This window comes from Doryrhamphus excisus, linkage group LG22 (genome assembly GCF_037039965.1).
Source record: "Doryrhamphus excisus strain RoL-2023G ecotype Guam linkage group LG22, RoL_Dexc_Guam_v1.1, whole genome shotgun sequence".
Taxonomy (NCBI): Eukaryota; Metazoa; Chordata; class Actinopteri; order Syngnathiformes; family Syngnathidae; genus Doryrhamphus; species Doryrhamphus excisus.
Genome location: NC_136378.1, coordinates 8067849 through 8087376, shown reverse-complemented (window position 1 = coordinate 8087376; position 19528 = coordinate 8067849). Strand labels below are relative to the sequence as shown.

Below are 19528 nucleotides of genomic sequence, written 5' to 3'. Positions count from 1 at the left end.
ACACCCTGGACTGGTGGCCAGCCAATCACAGGGCACATATAGACAAACAACCATTCACACTCACATTCATACCTATGGACAATTTGGAGTCGCTAATTAACCTAGCATGTTTTTGGAATGTGGGAGGAAACCGGAGTACCCGGAGAAAACCCACGCATGCACGGGGAGAACATGCAAACTCCACACAGAGATGGCCGAGGGTGGAATTGAACCCTGGTCTCCTAGCTGTGAGGTCTGCGTGCTAACCACTTGACTGCCACATATGATCAATTGCGTTCAGTATAAGTAGATTATGTGGGGAAAAATAGATAGTCTTGCTGGAAATGACGTCAGTTGAATACACATTTCACTCAACAACTGAAGTATTTTCAAGTCATCAGACTAAAGTCCAAGTCAAGTCCCAAGTCATTGATGTCAAAGTCAAGTCAATTTAAAGTCTTTCATGATATTGTCCAGTTTGTCTGTATCATGTTGGAATGGATGATTGATATATATATATATATATATATATATATATATATATAAGTAACGGCTGCTGTTATGTCAAGTCAGGGTTCATATTTATACTTTTCTGCACATGCAGGAGTCTTATTGTCAAGACAGTTGCCAAGCAACTAACTGGTTCACCACGACCCCATGAAATAATCCCGATTGAGAAACTGATAAAAGCAAAGTTAAAAATATGATGCAGAATTACCTTGAAGCAACTCGGGTGGCTGTTAATATTGAGGTGCTCGATGGTAATCTTGGCATCATTGTCCACCGGCTGTCCGCAGTATGTGCAGGGGGAGGACAGCGAGCTGCATAGTGGACACACACACACACACATATAGTATATGGAGAAGATATGTAATAAGGGGGTGGACTCAAAAATATAATAACTTCCGAAACAAATGCACATCATCTTTTAATACACAAACACACCAAGTATTTTAGAACAGTATACATTGGTGTGAAATAAGTGTTTCCTGATTTATTTTTCATTCTTGTCACACAACTGAACACAAAGCCCTGAACACTAGTCCAAGTCCTGACCCTCCCTTAATAATAAAAAGTTTCATTTTAAAAATCATTTTGTATTTAGTTGTGTTGTCATTGATTCATTTTTAACCGGTTGCTAGGATACAAGCCCTTTTTGGATGAACAAGGCTGTGTTTGAAACCGCATACTATCCACACTCCATACTGCATAGTAAGCAAAGCGTTTACACTATAGCGTACTACATAACCCACAATGCATTGCGCTCCGACCCGAGCTGAAATCCACAGACTGAAGCCGATTTCACTTTCGCTCTAAACTCTTTAAATACATCACTTTATTCAGATTTTTTTTCAAATATGGCCAGAAAATGGCCGTTTAGATCCCGAGTGTGATATTTATTTGTCCAAATACCAACCGTTTACAATTTCGTTCGGACGAATTCGGCAAAATTTAAGCTAGCATGTGAGCGACGCACTTCCGGTTATTTTCATAAAATAAAAACACCCTCTTACTTTTTTATACAAAAAACATAGTGATAAACTACTGCTTTTACTTTAAAAACAAGAAGCGAACCAACTCGAAATATATCCTGCTTGAAACCGCCGTTTGGGCTGATGTCGTCCCGGTGACGTCACGTCGCGATGCATCCTGGTTTGTGTGTGAGTAGTAAGCTGACAATACATACTCAACATTTCTGGCCAATGTAGTATACATCCGGGAACTTCTGGCACACTCAAAGAGTTAGTTTGAGTAGTAGCTAAGTATGCGGTTTCGAACACAGCCAAAAACACTTTAGTAATTACCTGGAGTAGGAGGAAGACCAGCTGTAACAGACAGAAGACATCATTATGGCTGGAAGCCTCATATTACGTTACATTATTACACATTATTACATATATACAACATAAGGTGGCAAGAAACATTTCAATATTGAACAAAGCAAAATTTGTTCTCAATCCGAAATCACTCCACACTTTTTATTGCTCTCTGGTTCTACCATATCTTACTTATTGTGTGGAAATATGGGCTAATAACTATAAAAGCAATCTTCACTCGCTAAATGTACTGCAAAAAAAGGTCAGTAAGGATAATTCATAATGACGCCTACAGAGAACATACTAACTCCTTATTTCTAAAATCACAAATACTTCAACTTGCTGATATAGTTCATCTTCAAACAGCTAAAATAATGCATAAGGCTAAAAATAACCAATTAGCTAAAAATGTCATCCAATACTTCTCTACAAGAGAGGAGAAATATGATCTCAGGGAAGAACTACATTTGAAACACTTATATGCTAGGACTACGTTAAAAAGCCATAGCATTTCAGTATGTGGAATCAAACTATGGAATGGATTGAGTAAGGACCTCAAACAATGCACAACGATGAGCCAATTCAAGAAACAATACAAGCAGTTGATGTTTGCTAAATACAAGGATGAAGAGTCTTGAACCAGTCATGATGTGCTATATATATCACTATATTGACACTTACTATGGTACTCATTATGTCATTGGATGGTCATAAAAACTTTTAAAAATTATGGAAAGCAGGAAGTGAACAAATGTAACAGTTACTGAGTGTAAAAGTACCAGATGGAGGGGTAGGATTTAATAAGCTTTGCTTCTTCCTACTCCTTTTGGACATGTGGAACTATGAACTGATTATGGGATGCGTTCAATTGTAATCTGATGCATGTTCAAATGAAATAAAACCATTACTGTGAAGTCAGTATTTCTTATCAGTATTCTAAAGAAGGCGTAGCCTGGCGCCTACCTGTTGATGGTGTCTGTGGCGTTATGGGAGGACAGCTCTGTGGAATTGACGTACTCCTTCAGGTACACGAAGGGCCTGAAGCACAACAACACAACAAGATGGAAGATGAGTTTAGACAATGTGAACATTATTTATCACTTTGATTGAAATGCTTCTCACTTCTTGCTTTCCGACTCTGGTGAGGGTGGCGGTGACGGTGAGGGGGGGCGTGGGACTTCTTGTAGCACGGTCCTGATGTCAGACAGAGCGTAGCATCGTTAGTCTCATCGCTCATTCATGGCTGACACCGATGATGCACAACACACACACACACACACACACACACACACACACACACACACTTTGCATCTGCTCAGTGCAGCCCAGGAAGATAATCATTTTCTGTCATCGCTTGTTAATGTCGCCGTGTTTGATGGTGAGGCCGCGTGACAAAGGGACACCTCTAATGCGCATCGTTAATCTGGCATCTGGAGACTCATCATTGCGTGGGACGGTGGCGGAAGGGGAAAATTGAATGACAATAGCATGGCAGATGATGTCACTCAAAGTGAATGAGATGTCACTGATGAGCTGCTCCAAGATGGTGCCTTAAAAAGGTCACCCTTTATGCAAAAGGGACTTTTTTTATGTTCAGGAACAGTAACGAGTCCCCGGAGACCGCTTGTGAAAAGACGTGATCTCACTCGCTTGTTTGCTTTCACTGATGGAACCAAACATTTGGCTTGGAAGTACAGTATACACGCATTTTGAAAAAAAATGTTGTAATGAAGTACAACAGTGAGCCCAATACAGTACTATAGATTCCCTCAATCTGCATGAGCAAAGTGCAGGAAAAATACATTTGCATAAATAAACCTGAGTCTGCTTTTACCATATCAACCCCCGCGGACCCTGCGGTCCTCCAGTACTGGTCTTTTAACAATACCAAAACCCAGAACTAAAACCCACAGTGAGGCAGCATTTAGCCACTATGGCCCCCCCATCTGTGGAACAGCCTGCCGGAGAGCGGACTGCAGAGACTGTTGATATTTTTAAAAAAAAGATTAAAGACTCACCTTTTTAATCAGGCTTTTAACTAATATTTTTTAATTTTTCTTATGTTTTTATCTTTTTAGTCCTATTTTATGCTCTTAGTCTTCAGCTTTTATCTCCACAGTGTTGTGTTTTTATCTTTTTAGTCCTATTTTATGCTCTTAGTCTTCAGCTTTTAACTCCAGTGTTATGTTTTTATCTTTTTAGTCCTATTTTATGCTCTTAGTCTTCAGCTTTTATCTCCACAGTGTTATGTTTTTATCTTTTTAGTCCTATTTTATGCTCTTAGTCTTCAGCTTTTAACTCCACAGTGTTGTTTTTATCTTTTTAGTCCTATTTTATGCTCTTAGTCTTCAGCTTTTAACTCCAGTGTTATGTTTTTATCTTTTTAGTCCTATTTTATGCTCTTAGTCTTCAGCTTTTAACTCCAGTGTTATGTTTTTATCTTTTTAGTCCTATTTTATGCTCTTAGTCTTCAGCTTTTAACTCCACAGTGTTATGTTTTTATCTTCTTAGTCCTATTTTATGCTCTTAGTCTTCAGCTTTTAACTCCAGTGTTATGTTTTTATCTTTTTAGTCCTATTTTATGCTCTTAGTCTTCAGCTTTTAACTCCAGTGTTATGTTTTTATCTTTTTAGTCCTATTTTATGCTCTTAGTCTTCAGCTTTTAACTCCACAGTGTTATGTTTTTATCTTTTTCGTCCTATTTTATGCTCTTAGTCTTCAGCTTTTAACTCCAGTGTTATGTTTTTATCTTTTTAGTCCTATTTTTTGCTCTTGGTCTTCAGCTTTTAACTCCAGTGTTATGTTTTTATCTTTTTAGTCCTATTTTATGCTCTTAATCTTCAGCTTTTAACTCCACAGTGTTATGTTTTTATCTTTTTAGTCCTATTTTATGCTCTTAGTCTTCAGCTTTTAACTCCAGTGTTATGTTTTTATCTTTTTAGTCCTATTTTTTGCTCTTGGTCTTCAGCTTTTAACTCCAGTGTTATGTTTTTATCTTTTTAGTCCTATTTTATGCTCTTAATCTTCAGCTTTTAACTCCACAGTGTTATGTTTTTATCTTTTTAGTCCTATTTTATGCTCTTAGTCTTCAGCTTTTAACTCCAGTGTTATGTTTTTATCTTTTTAGTCCTATTTTATGCTCTTAGTCTTCAGCTTTTAACTCCACAGTGTTATGTTTTTATCTTTTTAGTCCTATTTTATGCTCTTAGTCTTCAGCTTTTAACTCCAGTGTTATGTTTTTATCTTTTTAGTCCTATTTTATGCTCTTAGTCTTCAGCTTTTAACTCCACAGTGTTGTTTTTATCTTTTTAGTCCTATTTTATGCTCTTAGTCTTCAGCTTTTAACTCCAGTGTTATGTTTTTATCTTTTTAGTCCTATTTTATGCTAAGTCTTCAGCTTTTAACTCCAGTGTTATGTTTTTATCTTTTTAGTCCTATTTTATGCTCTTAGTCTTCAGCTTTTAACTCCAGTGTTATGTTTTTATCTTTTTAGTCCTATTTTATGCTCTTGGTCTTCAGCTTTTAACTCCAGTGTTATGTTTTTATCTTTTTAGTCCTATTTTATGCTCTTAGTCTTCAGCTTTTAACTCCACAGTGTTATGTTTTTATCTCTTTAGTCCTATTTTATGCTCTTAGTCTTCAGCTTTTAACTCCAGTGTTATGTTTTTATCTTTTTAGTCCTATTTTATGCTCTTAGTCTTCAGCTTTTAACTCCAGTGTTATGTTTTTATCTTTTTTGTCCTATTTAATGCTCTTAGTCTTCAGCTTTTAACTCCAGTGTTATGTTTTTATCTCTTTAGTCCTATTTTATGCTCTTAGTCTTCAGCTTTTAACTCCACAGTGTTATGTTTTTATCTTGTTAGTCCTATTTTATGCTCTTAGTCTTCAGCTTTTAACTCCACAGTGTTATGTTTTTATCTTTTTAGTCCTATTTTATGCTCTTAGTCTTCAGCTTTTAACTCCAGTGTTATGTTTTTATCTTTTTTGTCCTATTTTATGCTCTTAGTCTTCAGCTTTTAACTCCACAGTGTTATGTTTTTATCTTTTTAGTCCTATTTTATGCTCTTGGTCTTCAGCTTTTAACTCCAGTGTTGTGTTTTTATCTTTTTAGTCCTATTTTATGCTCTTAGTCTTCAGCTTTTAACTCCAGTGTTTCCTCAGGAGTGGTCCTCCACACTTGGGGCTGTGTCGGGTCTGCTAAGGGGGTGCCATCCTTGGGTCCCTTCGACCCGGCCGGCTGGGGGTCTGCCCGTCTGTTGGAGTCGGGGGGCCCGGCTGCTGGTCCCCCGATGGCACAGCCTGTGACTCCTCCCAGTGTGGACGGCCCCAAAGGTGGCGTTTCCTTGATCCTCAGTGCCATGCCTTGTCTCCCTACTGTGTGTGATTGTGCGATTGTGTGTGTGTGTGTGTGTGTGTGTCTAGTATGGAGGGTGGGTAGGAGGGGCTTTCTTTTGTTTTTGTTTTTTCCTTTTAATTGTGGTCATTGTTTTAATTCTGTAAAGCACTTTGTGTTGCATGTCTTTGCAGGAAAAGTGCGATACAAATAAAGTTGATTTGATTTGAGTCTTGATGACCAGCCGACCAAACATTTGACTGTTTTTATGTGTTACTGTGACTTTGACAAGATCAGGAACTCACCGGTTCATCCCAAACTCCTCCTGTTCCTCATAGGTCTCCCTGGAATATGAAAGAAGAAGCCAGATTAAACTTTCAGTGTCGGTTGCACCGATCAATACGCTGGACACGTTCCAGTAAACAGAAATTGGGGTTTCGTTTTTTTTTTTTTTGACTCTTTCCTTCTAAGTCTTCTCCAGAGAGGTGAGGGATTTATTGATCAAGTGGGTCACTTTCACATTTTGGTAACTTCATAATCCACCATGAGTTGGTGTCCTAGTGAGGGTTGCCAACAGGAGGGAAATTTGCTAGAAAATGATGGAGGTTTAGTTGGGGAAATTTAGTATATTTGGTACATTATTCATTCAATTTCTACCGCTTAGGGTTGCTGGAGCCTATCCCAGCTGTCTACGGGCAAGAGGCAGGGTACACACTGGACTGGTGGGCAGCCAATCACAGGGCACATATATACAAATAACCATTCACACTCACATTCATACCTATGGACAATTTGGAGTCGCTAATTAACCTAACAGGAAGTGACGTCGGGGGCCCAGAGTTGAGTTTTAGTTTACCAAAGTTGCAGTAGTGTAGTGTAGTTACAGTAATTACTGAGGAACTAATGAAGTACTAATTAGTTGTGGTTGGGTAGGTTAGTTCCTAATAAACTTATAATCATTTTGTGTACCTTATTGTAGTGTTACCAGGGTTTTGTTTTTTTTTTATAAGGGATTATTGTGCCTGTTGTGAGATAAACCTGCAATAAACACCCAGTGACCACTATGGAATACTACTTATCATTCCCAGCCTCTTTGAATGCATCTTCTGAATGTCATATACTATGTATTTTATGCTTTAAGAGTCTTCATTTAGGCAAAAATATGCTTCAATATTCTTATTTTTTATAGTTGTATTTTATGTTGGTTCATTCTACTAATTAGATATTTTCATTGCCATCTTGGTCAAATTAATTTGTGTATTTAATTGATAAATACAAGTAAAATTCATGATTGTTTTCGTATTGTACTAAGCAGCCAGATACTTTCCTCTGTCATAGTATCCTACATTACCAGTTTTATGGTCCACACCAATGTGAACAAGCTCGAGTGGATGTAGTAGCATGGCTTTGGTGTGAAGTAATGCAAAAGTTTCTCCTACCTGATGGTGGTGATGGTTGTGACTGTGTGCATCTGTGATTCCACCGGGCTGCAAAGTACAACAAATACCAGTATTGTCAAAGTAAAGTTTCCACTTAAGTTTAGCTTGTTTTTCAATTAAATGCTTGACGGCTTCTTAATTTCCACACACTTATAAGTCACATTCGGCTTGAATAGTAAAAAGAGAGAGAAAAAAAAAAAAATAACGGCTTTAATTTGCATCTAATGAGCTGCGCCGTGAGGAGATGGGTACCTCTCCTCTTCTTCCTCTGTGGTGGTTGTGATCGTGTACACAGACGGCGATGTCCACCTGTCCCACGGAGAGTCATCTTCCTTGGATCTTGTGGGTAAAAGATGCGCATTACGGGAGAAAATTAAATAAAAATATATCTAATAAATGACCTATGACCCAGTGCCAGTGCACAATTTCCATCCATTTTCTATACCGCTTATCGTCACTACGGTTGTGTGTATGCTGGAGCCTATCCCAGCTGTCTTTGTACACCCTGGACTGGTCGAGTGCACAATTTCTTGTGTCTTGAGCAGAACGTTCATGCAGTCAGGAGAATAAAGAGCGCAGCATAGGCATAACAGTGCTTTTAAATAAAAGGACGACTTACTTCCTCTCAAACCTAACCAGAGTCTGTTGATCCTCTTCTCGGGCTTCTCCTGGAGCCTCTCCGCTGAGTGAGGACACATACATTGAAAGGCTTTTAGCTTGTAATGGTCGAGGGGAGAGATCAACGGAACAAGCTGGAGTACGCTGAGTGGAGGCATAAGAGTAAATCGAAGTGTGTCATCACCTCTCTTCGATGTGGGTCTGCAGAGGAGTCATGGTTTCCCACGTGCGCGCCCACGACCGATGAGTGCTGAGACTGAAGGAGGAAAGACAGCCAACGAATGGAAGAGTCGTGGCACATGAAGTGGAAACACGAAAATAAGTGCATTGTTTGAGAAATTCATTTCAGAGTCTCCACTTTGCTCCGCAGCGTGCACTCATGCATTCATGACACATGCACTAAGCTGGGGTGAATACCTTGTGGCGCTGGTGTCGATGGGGATGACGTCATCTGCAAGTGAGGCCGAGGCCTTACTGCTTACCCTGGTCAATATTCAGGAAAAACACATGTCGATACGGAGTAGATATATAGTGAATTACCATTGTTTTATGTTGAGATTATACAGTTAGAGTATATGTTTTCTATAATGAAGTACACTTAAAGGGGCAGCAGAATGGTGAAATGATGATAAAAAAATAAAAAAAATAATGACAATTAGCTCTCTGCTAACAGGAAATAAATTCAGAAGAACTTACACGATCGCTGGATCTTGCTTCTCCGAGAAAAGGGTTGACGAACTTAAGAAACAAGAACATAGGAATTGAACCATGGCTACATAGTAAAATTCTTCAGTAGAAGAATGTATCATAATTTCCTGTATAAGCCGCTACTTTTTTCTTAAACTTTGAGCGGTGCGGCTAATTTACGGCCATGTTCAAATCTCTACTTCAGAACTACTGTGCCGCTTTCAAGTCAGTCAGGAAACGGTAGCTCTCTCTTTGGTAGGAGCCAATCACGAGCTTTGAGAGAACTTACAACAAGCTTGTCACTAGAGGTCTGACTCACGGTGTCGTCTTAAAAAGACTGCTAAACTCATGACACAGCAACTTAACACTCTAAAGCTAGATAAGAAATGTACAATACAAGTACCAATACGAGTTTAGAATTTAAAAAATGCTAAACTCATGACACAGCAACTTAACACTCTAAAGGTAGGTAAGAAATATACAATACAAGTACCAATACGAGTTTAGAATTTAAAAAATGCTAAACTCATGACACAGCAACTTAACACTCTAAAGGTAGGTAAGAAATATACAATACAAGTACCAATACGAGTTTAGAATTTAAAAAAAATGCTAAACTCATGACACAGCAACTTAACACTCTAAAGCTAGATAAGAAATATACAATACAAGTACCAATACGAGTTTAGAATAAAAAAAATGCTAAACTCATGACACAGCAACTTAACACTCTAAAGCTAGATAAGAAATGTACAATACAAGTACCAATACGAGTTTAGAATTTAAAAAATGCTAAACTCATGACACAGCAACTTAACACTCTAAAGCTAGATAAGAAATGTACAATACAAGTACCAATACGAGTTTAGAATAAAAAAAATGCTAAACTCATGACACAGCAACTTAACACTCTAAAGCTAGATAAGAAATGTACAATACAAGTACCAATACGAGTTTAGAATTTAAAAAATGCTAAACTCATGACACAGCAACTTAACACTCTAAAGCTAGATAAGAAATGTACAATACAAGTACCAATACGAGTTTAGAATAAAAAAAATGCTAAACTCATGACACAGCAACTTAACACTCTAAAAGGTAGGTAAGAAATATACAATACAAGTACCAATACGAGTTTAGAATTTAAAAAAATGCTAAACTCATGACACAGCAACTTAACACTCTAAAGCTAGATAAGAAATGTACAATACAAGTACCAATACGAGTTTAGAATTAAAAAAAATGCTAAACTCATGACACAGCAACTTAACACTCTAAAAGGTAGGTAAGAAATATACAATACAAGTACCAATACAAGTTTAGAATTTAAAAAAAATGCTAAACTCATGACACAGCAACTTAACACTCTAAAGGTAGATAAGAAATATACAATACAAGTACCAATACGAGTTTAGAATTAAAAAAAATGCTAAACTAACTACATTTATATGTCAGAAAAACAGGAAAAGCATAATAGGTCCTCTTTAACTACCTGAACTCAGTCACTGTAGTGGTCACACGGGAGCTCACAGAGTCCTTCTCGCTGTAGAATGATGGCGGTGGCGGGACGGAGAGGTAAAGAGGAAGGGAATGCAGGAATGGTGTGATGACAGGAGAAAAGAGGGCATGCAAAGGTTAGTGTAGTTCTTCTCATACACTATTTACTATAAAGTCCTGACAATTATTTAACTCAAACCAGTACAGAGTGGAGTGTTGCTTTTGGCAGTAATAGTCTTTTTCATTATGCTATGTTATAATTACTTGTTCATCTTGTGTAAAATACACTGGTTGGCTTTGAAGCACGTCATGCACCCCCTTCTATGTGAATGTGCACTGAGCACAAAAGCAAGAACTGGACTTGACAAAATAAGTTGATAACCACCGTTTCAGTACCACTGCAACCAACTTAAGTTTTGTTGAGCTGAATGTTGAATGTAAATACATCAGCCTGCCTCAGACAACAGCGAGCACTGATTTGAAATGTAAGGAATGTATCCATCTGATACAGGATTTGGGGCTCTTCCTGTACCTTTCTAGTTCACTGAGGAGATCCTGACTCCAACGTCCCGAGCTGGGGAGAACAGACTGTGCAGGTTCTTCTCGACTGCAGGGTTGGAGAGATAAGGGCAAATAAAAGGGGAGTAGAAAAAACATAACCTATTTACAGCAAGTCTAAGTACCTGATTTCAGTCACTGTGGTGGTCACACAAGCGCTCGAGGGGTCCTTCTCTTCACTGCAAAAATATGGTGGTGATGTCAGGAGTGATAGAACGCAGGAAAACAAAGCTTGAATAGAAAATGATGTTATATTTTGTTATTTTATGCTATACCATGTAATATAACCTTGATGTGTCATGTTATGCTATGTTATAAAGATCGGTGTGCTACGTTATATCATGTTATGTTTAATACGAGTTTAGAATAAAAAAATGCTAAACTCATGACACAGCAACTTAACACTCTTAAGGTTGTTAAGAAATATACAATACAAGTACCAATACGAGTTTAGAATAAAAAAATGCTAAACTCCTGACACAGCAACTTAACACTCTTAAGGTCGGTAAGAAATATACAATACAAGTACCAATACGAGTTTAGAATTTAAAAAAATGCTAAACTCATGACACAGCAACTTAACACTCTAAAGGTAGGTAAGAAATATAGAAAACAATTACCAATACGAGTTTAGAATTTTAAAAAATGCTAAACTCATGACACAGCAACTTAACACTAAAGGTAGATAAGAAATGTACAAGTACCAATATGAGTTTAGAATTTAAAAAATGCTAAACTCATGACACAGCAACTTAACACTCTAAAAGGTAGGTAAGAAATATACAATACAAGTAACAATAGGAGTTTAGATTAAAAAAAACTACTGTAACAGCTTCCCATCATGCATTGCTTCCCAGCAGAGCAGAGGGTGGCTCCCTCTGGTGGACACAGGCAGCTGAATGAATCCCGGCAGCCATGGCCAATGAACTGCTTTGCTAGAAGCAATGCATGATGGGATGCATGATTAAAAATAGGCTTCCTATTCTAAACTTGTATTGGAGTTTTCTCATAGCTCATGATTAGCTGGTGCACAATATGTCATTTTATGACATGGACAGTGATATATCATTTTATTGTCCGGAGCGTACAGTAGTCATTATTTTAAGTGTTTTATATGTAACACCATGCAAGTAGAAAATAAAATTATTGTGTAGCTGTGATGTATACGGGTTTGGCACAGAGGTTGGACATGCAAAAACAGTCCACTTTGAACATGATAGAATGCTCTACGTGTGTATGAGTCACCTCTAAATTCAAGCAAATAGCAGCCGATTTCAATGCAACACACGACACCGCCATAGTAGTTATAATAACGTACACTTGTGTGCTCAGATCAGCCATACAAAGAGCACTCCCAAAAGAGAAAAGCACAATTTGCATCATTCCATGCTGTACCTGTTGATGGAAAGATCTGAGATGGGCTGTAGCAGGTCAGAGGAGCTGCAGAGAGAAAAGTGGCTCATAATCACAACGTGTTGCATTATGTATGACGACGTGCCATGAGGCTGAGCTGCAAAACAGTCACAGCTCCCAAACCAATATGATTACCTGTTTGGGGATGTGGTCCCAATCGGATATGGATCAAATGGATCAGCCGAGCTGAAATACAATTTCACACTGATTTCACTGTCAATTGTCAGCACGACGCACATCTTGCTGTCACATTGAATCTTAATGGAAAGATTGAATGCGGTTTGAATGGTAAACAGTAAGAAACAATGTAGCATGTTCTGTTGTTATAGCAACCCAAATCATCAGTATTAACATCTTCTTGACAGGAATATTTAAAGGGGACCTATTAAGCTCAGTTTCGGCCCTTTGTATTCAGTTGTGGACTCCTATAGAGCAGCTATACACAATAACCTGCACAGAAAACTTTCCAGATCTTCCAGAATCTGCGCCGATTCCAACTGTATTTCCTTGGATTTCCAAAACAGTAAGTTTTAATTCATTCCACTTATGCCCCACCTCCAGACACGCCCATTCCGCCATGATTGGTCACACGCCCAAAGTGCTTCTAACTATGAACCATATAAGGAAGTCCAACTCTGTGACATCACAAAGGAACAGTTATACCACTTCTTTTGAAACCGAGTGTTTCTTTTAGGACTCAAACGTCTTTATCTGAAACTTTGGCAGTGTTTAACATAACAGAATACAACATTCTAAAAAAGCATAATAGGTCCTTAACTACCTGAACTCAGTCACTGTAGTGGTCACACGGGAGCTCACAGAGTCCTTCTCCTCGCTGTAGAATGATGGCGGTGGCGGGACGAAGAGGTAAAGAGGAAGGGAATGCAGGAATGGTGTGATGACAGGAGAAAAGAGGGCATGCAAAGGTTAGTGTGGTTCTTCTCATACACTATTTACTATAAAGTCCTGACAATTATTTGACTCAAACCAGTATAGAGTGGAGTGTTACTTTTGGCAGTAATAGTCTTTTTCATTATGCTGTGTTATAATTACTTGTTCATGTTGTGTAAAATAGACAACAGCGAGCACTGATCTGTGCTCATCTGATACGAGATTTGGAGCTCTTCCTGTACCTTTCTAGTTCAGTGAGGAGATCCTGACTCCAACGTCCCGGGCTGGGGAGAACAGGCTGTGCAGGTTCTTCTCGACTGCAGGGTTGGAGAGATAAGGGGAAATAAAAGGGGAGTAGAAAAAACATAACCTGCTGTAACACACCTATTTAGTCTAAGTACCTGATTTCAGTCACTGTGGTGGTCACACGAGCGCTTGAGGGGTCTTTCTCTTCGCTGCAAAAATATGGTGGTGATGTCAGGAGTGAGGGAATTCAGGGAAATAAAGCTTGAATAGAAAATGATGTTATATTTTGTTTTGTTATGCTATAAGACAGCATAGACACGTGGCCCGCGGGCCAAATGTGGCCCACAGGACACTAGTTTGAGGCCCCCGCCTTGATATGAAAGTTTAATATTAGTGCGGCCCGCGCAAGTTTGATATGGATGCTGTATGGTATCATGTACCCAGAAAAAAATATTAAGTTTGATTAATGTTCATGTTAAAGGTTAAATAACTGTTAATAGTTATCCTCTCTATCCGTGTGGAAATGGTAAGTTTTTGGCTATTTAAGTTTAAAGGAAATAACTTGAAGGCTACCGTTTAGGTCGCTAGCTCTCTAGTTTGTGAGTTAGCATGTGTCTCAAGACCCTGCAGTTGCGCAATATGTTGTAAATAAAAAGAGTATAAATGTGACTATAGTCGTGTTTTGTCATGTCTACAGGGCTCTAATAATGCTTTGTTCATTTTAATCTGAAAAAAATAATTTGTCTACCCACCAACTATATGTGGTTTCTTAAGTTTTTATTATTTGACTCTTTATTATATTTATTATTATTATATTTATTTATTACTGATTGATTGATTTTCTTTATTCTTGATTTGTTTATTTTTCATCTTATTTTGCGCAGAAAAATAAAAATTAAGATATTTGAGAACAGTGGAATGTTTATCAGAGCTTTTATTGTAGAAAATCGGAACCAAAGCATTGAAAAAGTTTGAATATTTTTCTGTTTTTAATAAATGCGTTTCTGTTTTTTTTTTTTTTTTAAACCTGATGCGGCCCAGCCTTGCCCAGACCCTAGCTCCAGTGGCCCCCAGGTAAATTGAGTTTGAGACCCCTGCTGTACAATAATATAGGACCTTTCACTTATCACCTGATCAGACGGGAGTAGAAAAAAACATGCCTATTTACAACAAGTATAACTACCTGAACTTGGTCACTGTGGTGGTCACACGGGAACTCACGGAGTCCTTCTCCTCGCTGTGGAATGATGGCGGTGGCGGGACGTAGAGGTAAGGATTAAGGGAATTCATGAATGCCGTGATGAGAGGAGAAAAGAGGGCATGCAAAGGTTAGTGTGGTTCTTCTCATACACTATTTACTATGACAGTCCTGACAATTATTTAACTCAAACCAGTACAGAGTGGAGAATGTCTGCATGAGTGGAGAATTTCTGCATGATTTGTGTGTGTTTGTGTGGATGTGTGTGAGACATACCTGTCAGTAACAGTGGTTATGGTTTGAGTGGTTATATTAACCGTCTCTGTGGGGCTGGAGGGCAAAGAAACATCATGCAGAGTCAGTTTATTACAGATCACATCTGATGAGAAAAAACATTTTTGTCACAGGAAAATGCTCCTGGGAAGTGATTAGGTGTAACTTTGATTGGTTTAGTCAAATGTTGTGTTTCTTTGGCTATATCTGAGGCTGGCGGAGACGAACAAAGCGGCGATACTTCATCAGAACACTCTCTTCTATTTCCAAATACAGACGGATATGATGTGCCGCTTTTTTAATTTTATGAAACACTGAGCAGGAGTTGATATAGAATACCGAAGAGTATAAACTAGACCTGCAGGAAATCCATTATGGGACATATCTGCAAAGTCATATACAGAATACAGCAAAGTGAGTTGAGTTAGCGAGATGTTTTGAGTCTGTACAAGGAAGGTGGTTCTCTTATAAAGCGGCTATGTCACCATGGTAACTCATAACCTGTGCAGACTTCCATCTTGAAATCAGCTATGAAAGCACCGCTGTTTTATTGTGTAACCTATTGGGAGATGGCATCAGCATTTATTGAGAACCGGGTGAACGTGAGAGGAAGAACAATTCGGGCAGCGCTATGAGAGGAGTGGAGACCACATTGATCCACTAGCATTCTCTGATTTAATTTGCTATAACACATATAGATTGCTCACTTTTTGAGTCATGAATCAGGAAGAAAATGTAATATGGCCAATGTTTGCAGACATATATGTCACAGTAGTCCTTGCATGAGTACTCAGCCTGTTAGTCTCCTCGTTGCCTCACTTTGAGGCAACAATCAACTGCAACAAAACAGTTCTTTATTCTAACAAAAAAGACATAAATTGTCACCGAGTGGTCACAACGAGATACGGCATGATATAATTAGTATAATAATCAGTGTTAAATTGCGCAATTGATCGCTTAGCATTATTCTCCCAGCGGCCTTGCCTGGCTCTATTGGTAGCAACAGTGTTGTTTTTGACAATAAAAATATTTTTCAACTCCTCATCCTCATCATGCTCCGTTATTATTACTTGTTCATCTTGTGTAAAATACACTGGCTAGCTTTTAAGCACGTCACGCGCCCCCCACATGCTTTTGTTTTAATAATAATAATACATTTTATTTGTATAGCGCTTTTCAAAGTACTCAAAGACGCTTTACAGCACAGAAAAAGAAAGAAAAATAGAGTTGAATAAAAATAGAGTAAAGAATGCATTAAAATACAATATCCATATACATTCGTTTTGATCGCGTTCATTTAAAAAGTATCACTGTCTTTTACTGGATACGGCCAACAACACAGCAATTGAAAGCTTTGCATCAACTTGAATGTAAATAAATATATCATTTCTTCCTGTACCTTTCTAGTTCACTGAGGAGATCCTGACTCCAACGTCCCGAGCTGGGGAGAACAGACTGTGCAGGTTCTTCTCGACTGCAGGGTTGGAGAGATGAGGGGAAATAAAAAGGGGAGTAGAAAAAACATAACCTATTTACAGCAAGTCTAAGTACCTGATTTCAGTCACTGTGGTGGTCACACGAGCGCTCGAGGGGTCCTTCTCTTCACTGCAAAAATATGGTGGTGATGTCAGGAGTGATAGAACGCAGGAAAACAAAGCTTGAATAGAAAATTATGTTATATATTGTTATTTCATGCTATACCATGTAATATAACCTTGATGTGTCATGTTATATTATGTTATGCTATGTTATAAAGATCGGTGTGCTACGTTATATCATGTTATGTTTAATACGAGTTTAGAATTTTAAAAAAATGCTAAACTCATGACACAGCAACTTAACACTCTAAAGGTAGATAAGAAATGTACAAGTACCAATACAAGTTTAGAATTTAAAAAATGCTAAAGTCATGACACAGCAACTTAACACTCTAAAAGGTAGGTAAGAAATATACAATACAAGTACCAATACGAGTTTAGAATTTAAAAAAATGCTAAACTCATGACACAGCAACTTAACACTCTAAAGGTAGGTAAGAAATATACAATACAAGTACCAATACGAGTTTAGAATTGAAAAAATGCTAAACTCATGACACAGCAACTTAACACTCTAACGGTAAATAAGAAATATACAATATAATTACCAATACAAGTTGAGAATTTAGAAAATGCTAAACTCATGACACAGCAACTTAACACTCTAAAGGTAGGTAAGAAATATACAATACAAGTACCAATACGAGTTTAGAATTTAAAAAATGCTAAACTCATGACACAGCGACTTAACACTCTAAAGGTAGGTAAAAAATATACAATATAATTACCAATACAAGTTGAGAATTAAAAAAATGCTAAACTCATGACACAGCAACTTAACACTCTAAAGGTAGGTAAGAAATATACAATACAAGTACCAATACGAGTTTAGAATTTAAAAAATGCTAAACTCATGACACAGCAACTTAACACTCTAAAGGTAGGTAAGAAATATACAATACAAGTACCAATACGAGTTTAGAATTTCAAAAATACTAAACTCATGACACAGCAACTTAACACTCTAAAGGTAGATAAGAAATATACAATACAAGTACCAATACACGTTTAGAATTAAAAAAAATGCTAAACTCATGTAAAAAAAAAAAAAAAAAGTCATGTGCTATGTTGTCATGTGCGGTTCAGTTATGTTGTAATTCTAAGTACAGCATAAAAATAACTTTTACAAGGCTAAGGAAGGCAAACATCAGATTGGTGTGGTCCAGGAAGTGAGAGAATGTAAAAGGAAGCGGGAAAAGTCACATTCCAAAAGAATGGTTGGGACGGAATGATGACAAAAAACTGCCAACTTGACTTAATTTACAAAGTGAGTGAAAAGAATAGAAGAAAAACGAATAGAAGAAAAACGAAAAGAAGAAAAACATTGTGGTGATGTTTGGGGTGCCCATGAATACATCTCGTGGTAGCGCAGGGACTAGAGAAGTATTTGTTTGGAGTTGGAGATAGTTATAAAAGTTATAAAAAAGCAGCTGACTCTGTGGGGAACTACACTGTCATAACACAGGCAGTATTATGCTATGTTACAGTGTTATTTCATAATGTTATTTTTTGTTATGTCAATAGACTTAAGAGTCCCAGCAGTAGAGTTACAGCAAAAGGACAGAATATATAAAGTCCAACAGTGCCACCATGTGGTTAAAGATTCTACAAAGGTAAAAGGAGAGTCCCACTGCAGTATTGTGATTGTGTGTATTTTTAACAAACCCAGAAATGAGATCCAGGAGATTCTCTGTTGTTGCTTCATGGTTGTTGTTGAGTGCTGCAGTTGGTTCCTGTTCATCACTATTGACATGAAGTAATCAGATCAGTGCACCTGCTTTGGCAAATATTCACATACAGTATATTTATATTTATATTACCTTGTTAATTAAGTTTAATTTGGAACAAACTCTTGTGAGGTATTTTTAGAGAGCTGAAAGTGAGATTTGAGTACTTTGAAGTGAACACAGTGGCGCAATGCCACTATGTGTCCGCATGCCAACGCTGCTATGGAATGAATGAGGAAGTAGTTTTAGTTTGGTACCCTTCTTCTGAGGCAGCATCCCCTGGGTCTTCCTCTTCTTCTGCCAGCACTGGCTCGTCATCCTTGAGGCTGGAGGGGGAAATTAAGGGGGTGAAAAAAAAAATTGTTATCAGATGGCGTATTGAGACTCCATTATGCCAATGGAAACTTTTTTTCTGTTAGTACTGCTTTTTATCTACCATCTATCTCTACAGGTGATAAATAAAAGGAAAAACAGTAACAAAGTCCATTTTTAAGGCCACCGCGAACCAAAACACTTAATCGTATTATGCGTTAAATATAATTATTCTCATATTTTCATTACCTGGTTGTTTCGGTTTCAAATGGAATGAGATTTTCATACATGGCGGTGAGCGTTTCGACTCTGGAGCTGTGAATGCAAGCACACCATTCAAATACAGAACACAAAAAAACACATGTATCCTTCTAGAGGGCACTTGAGGGCTTTGAAATTGGACATTTCAACCATAGAAAATTATTGGATTTTTTTTACTTTAATGTTACATTGCAGCATATCCCTGTAAAAATATACATAAAATATATTAAAACTATATATATATAGCTTACATAGCATTCAGCTTGTTAGTTTGTGTCACGAGTGAACAATGGCAATTGAAGAGAGAGGCTTCTGGAACTGAATCGAATGTAATAAATCGATTTTATTGCAAATGTTGAACCAAAATCAGGGGAGAGCGAACAGTGTATCAAAAATAGATATTTTATGGGCATTTTTTCACGGAATTTCACCTTCGGTGGTAGGCAAGGAATATAACCTCAGTGAAAATGCGGGATCTTATTTTTTCTTTAACATTTCACTTTTAACGTACAAAAAAATGATATTATATTTCTCCATGCTATTCTCTTAAAATTCAATTTTTTGGTTGGATCACAATTATTATCTCTTAATATTTTTACTTTATTCTTGTAAAATTACTGCTGATTTTTCCATTTTTGCAGGACGTAAATAGCACCGGTGTCGCACTATATACACCTCTGT

The 19528-nt window shown here is 37.6% G+C and overlaps 1 protein-coding gene across 4 annotated transcripts in view; it reads right to left on the bottom strand.

The window, feature by feature from the left end:
* Positions 1-19528, bottom strand: part of znf185 (zinc finger protein 185 with LIM domain) — a 28741-nt gene that overhangs the window by 1231 nt on the left and 7982 nt on the right. Inside the window, exons 12-32 of one of the 4 annotated variants that reach the window (XM_078788326.1) lie at positions 18836-18901; positions 18532-18600; positions 18213-18290; positions 16501-16554; positions 16349-16423; positions 14953-15006; positions 14662-14715; positions 13634-13687; positions 13475-13549; positions 13123-13176; positions 8883-8924; positions 8604-8669; positions 8371-8442; positions 8188-8250; positions 7821-7907; positions 7569-7616; positions 6435-6473; positions 2919-2990; positions 2760-2834; positions 1785-1805; positions 698-800 (exon numbers count right to left, since the gene is read on the bottom strand). In XM_078788326.1, the coding sequence (XP_078644452.1) occupies positions 698-800; positions 1785-1805; positions 2760-2834; positions 2919-2990; positions 6435-6473; positions 7569-7616; positions 7821-7907; positions 8188-8250; positions 8371-8442; positions 8604-8669; positions 8883-8924; positions 13123-13176; positions 13475-13549; positions 13634-13687; positions 14662-14715; positions 14953-15006; positions 16349-16423; positions 16501-16554; positions 18213-18290; positions 18532-18600; positions 18836-18901 (1321 nt within the window). The remainder of the gene's footprint in view (positions 1-697; positions 801-1784; positions 1806-2759; positions 2835-2918; positions 2991-6434; positions 6474-7568; positions 7617-7820; positions 7908-8187; positions 8251-8370; positions 8443-8603; positions 8670-8882; positions 8925-13122; positions 13177-13474; positions 13550-13633; positions 13688-14661; positions 14716-14952; positions 15007-16348; positions 16424-16500; positions 16555-18212; positions 18291-18531; positions 18601-18835; positions 18902-19528) is intronic. The other 3 variants (XM_078788327.1, XM_078788329.1, XM_078788328.1) reach the window with 3 other exon arrangements.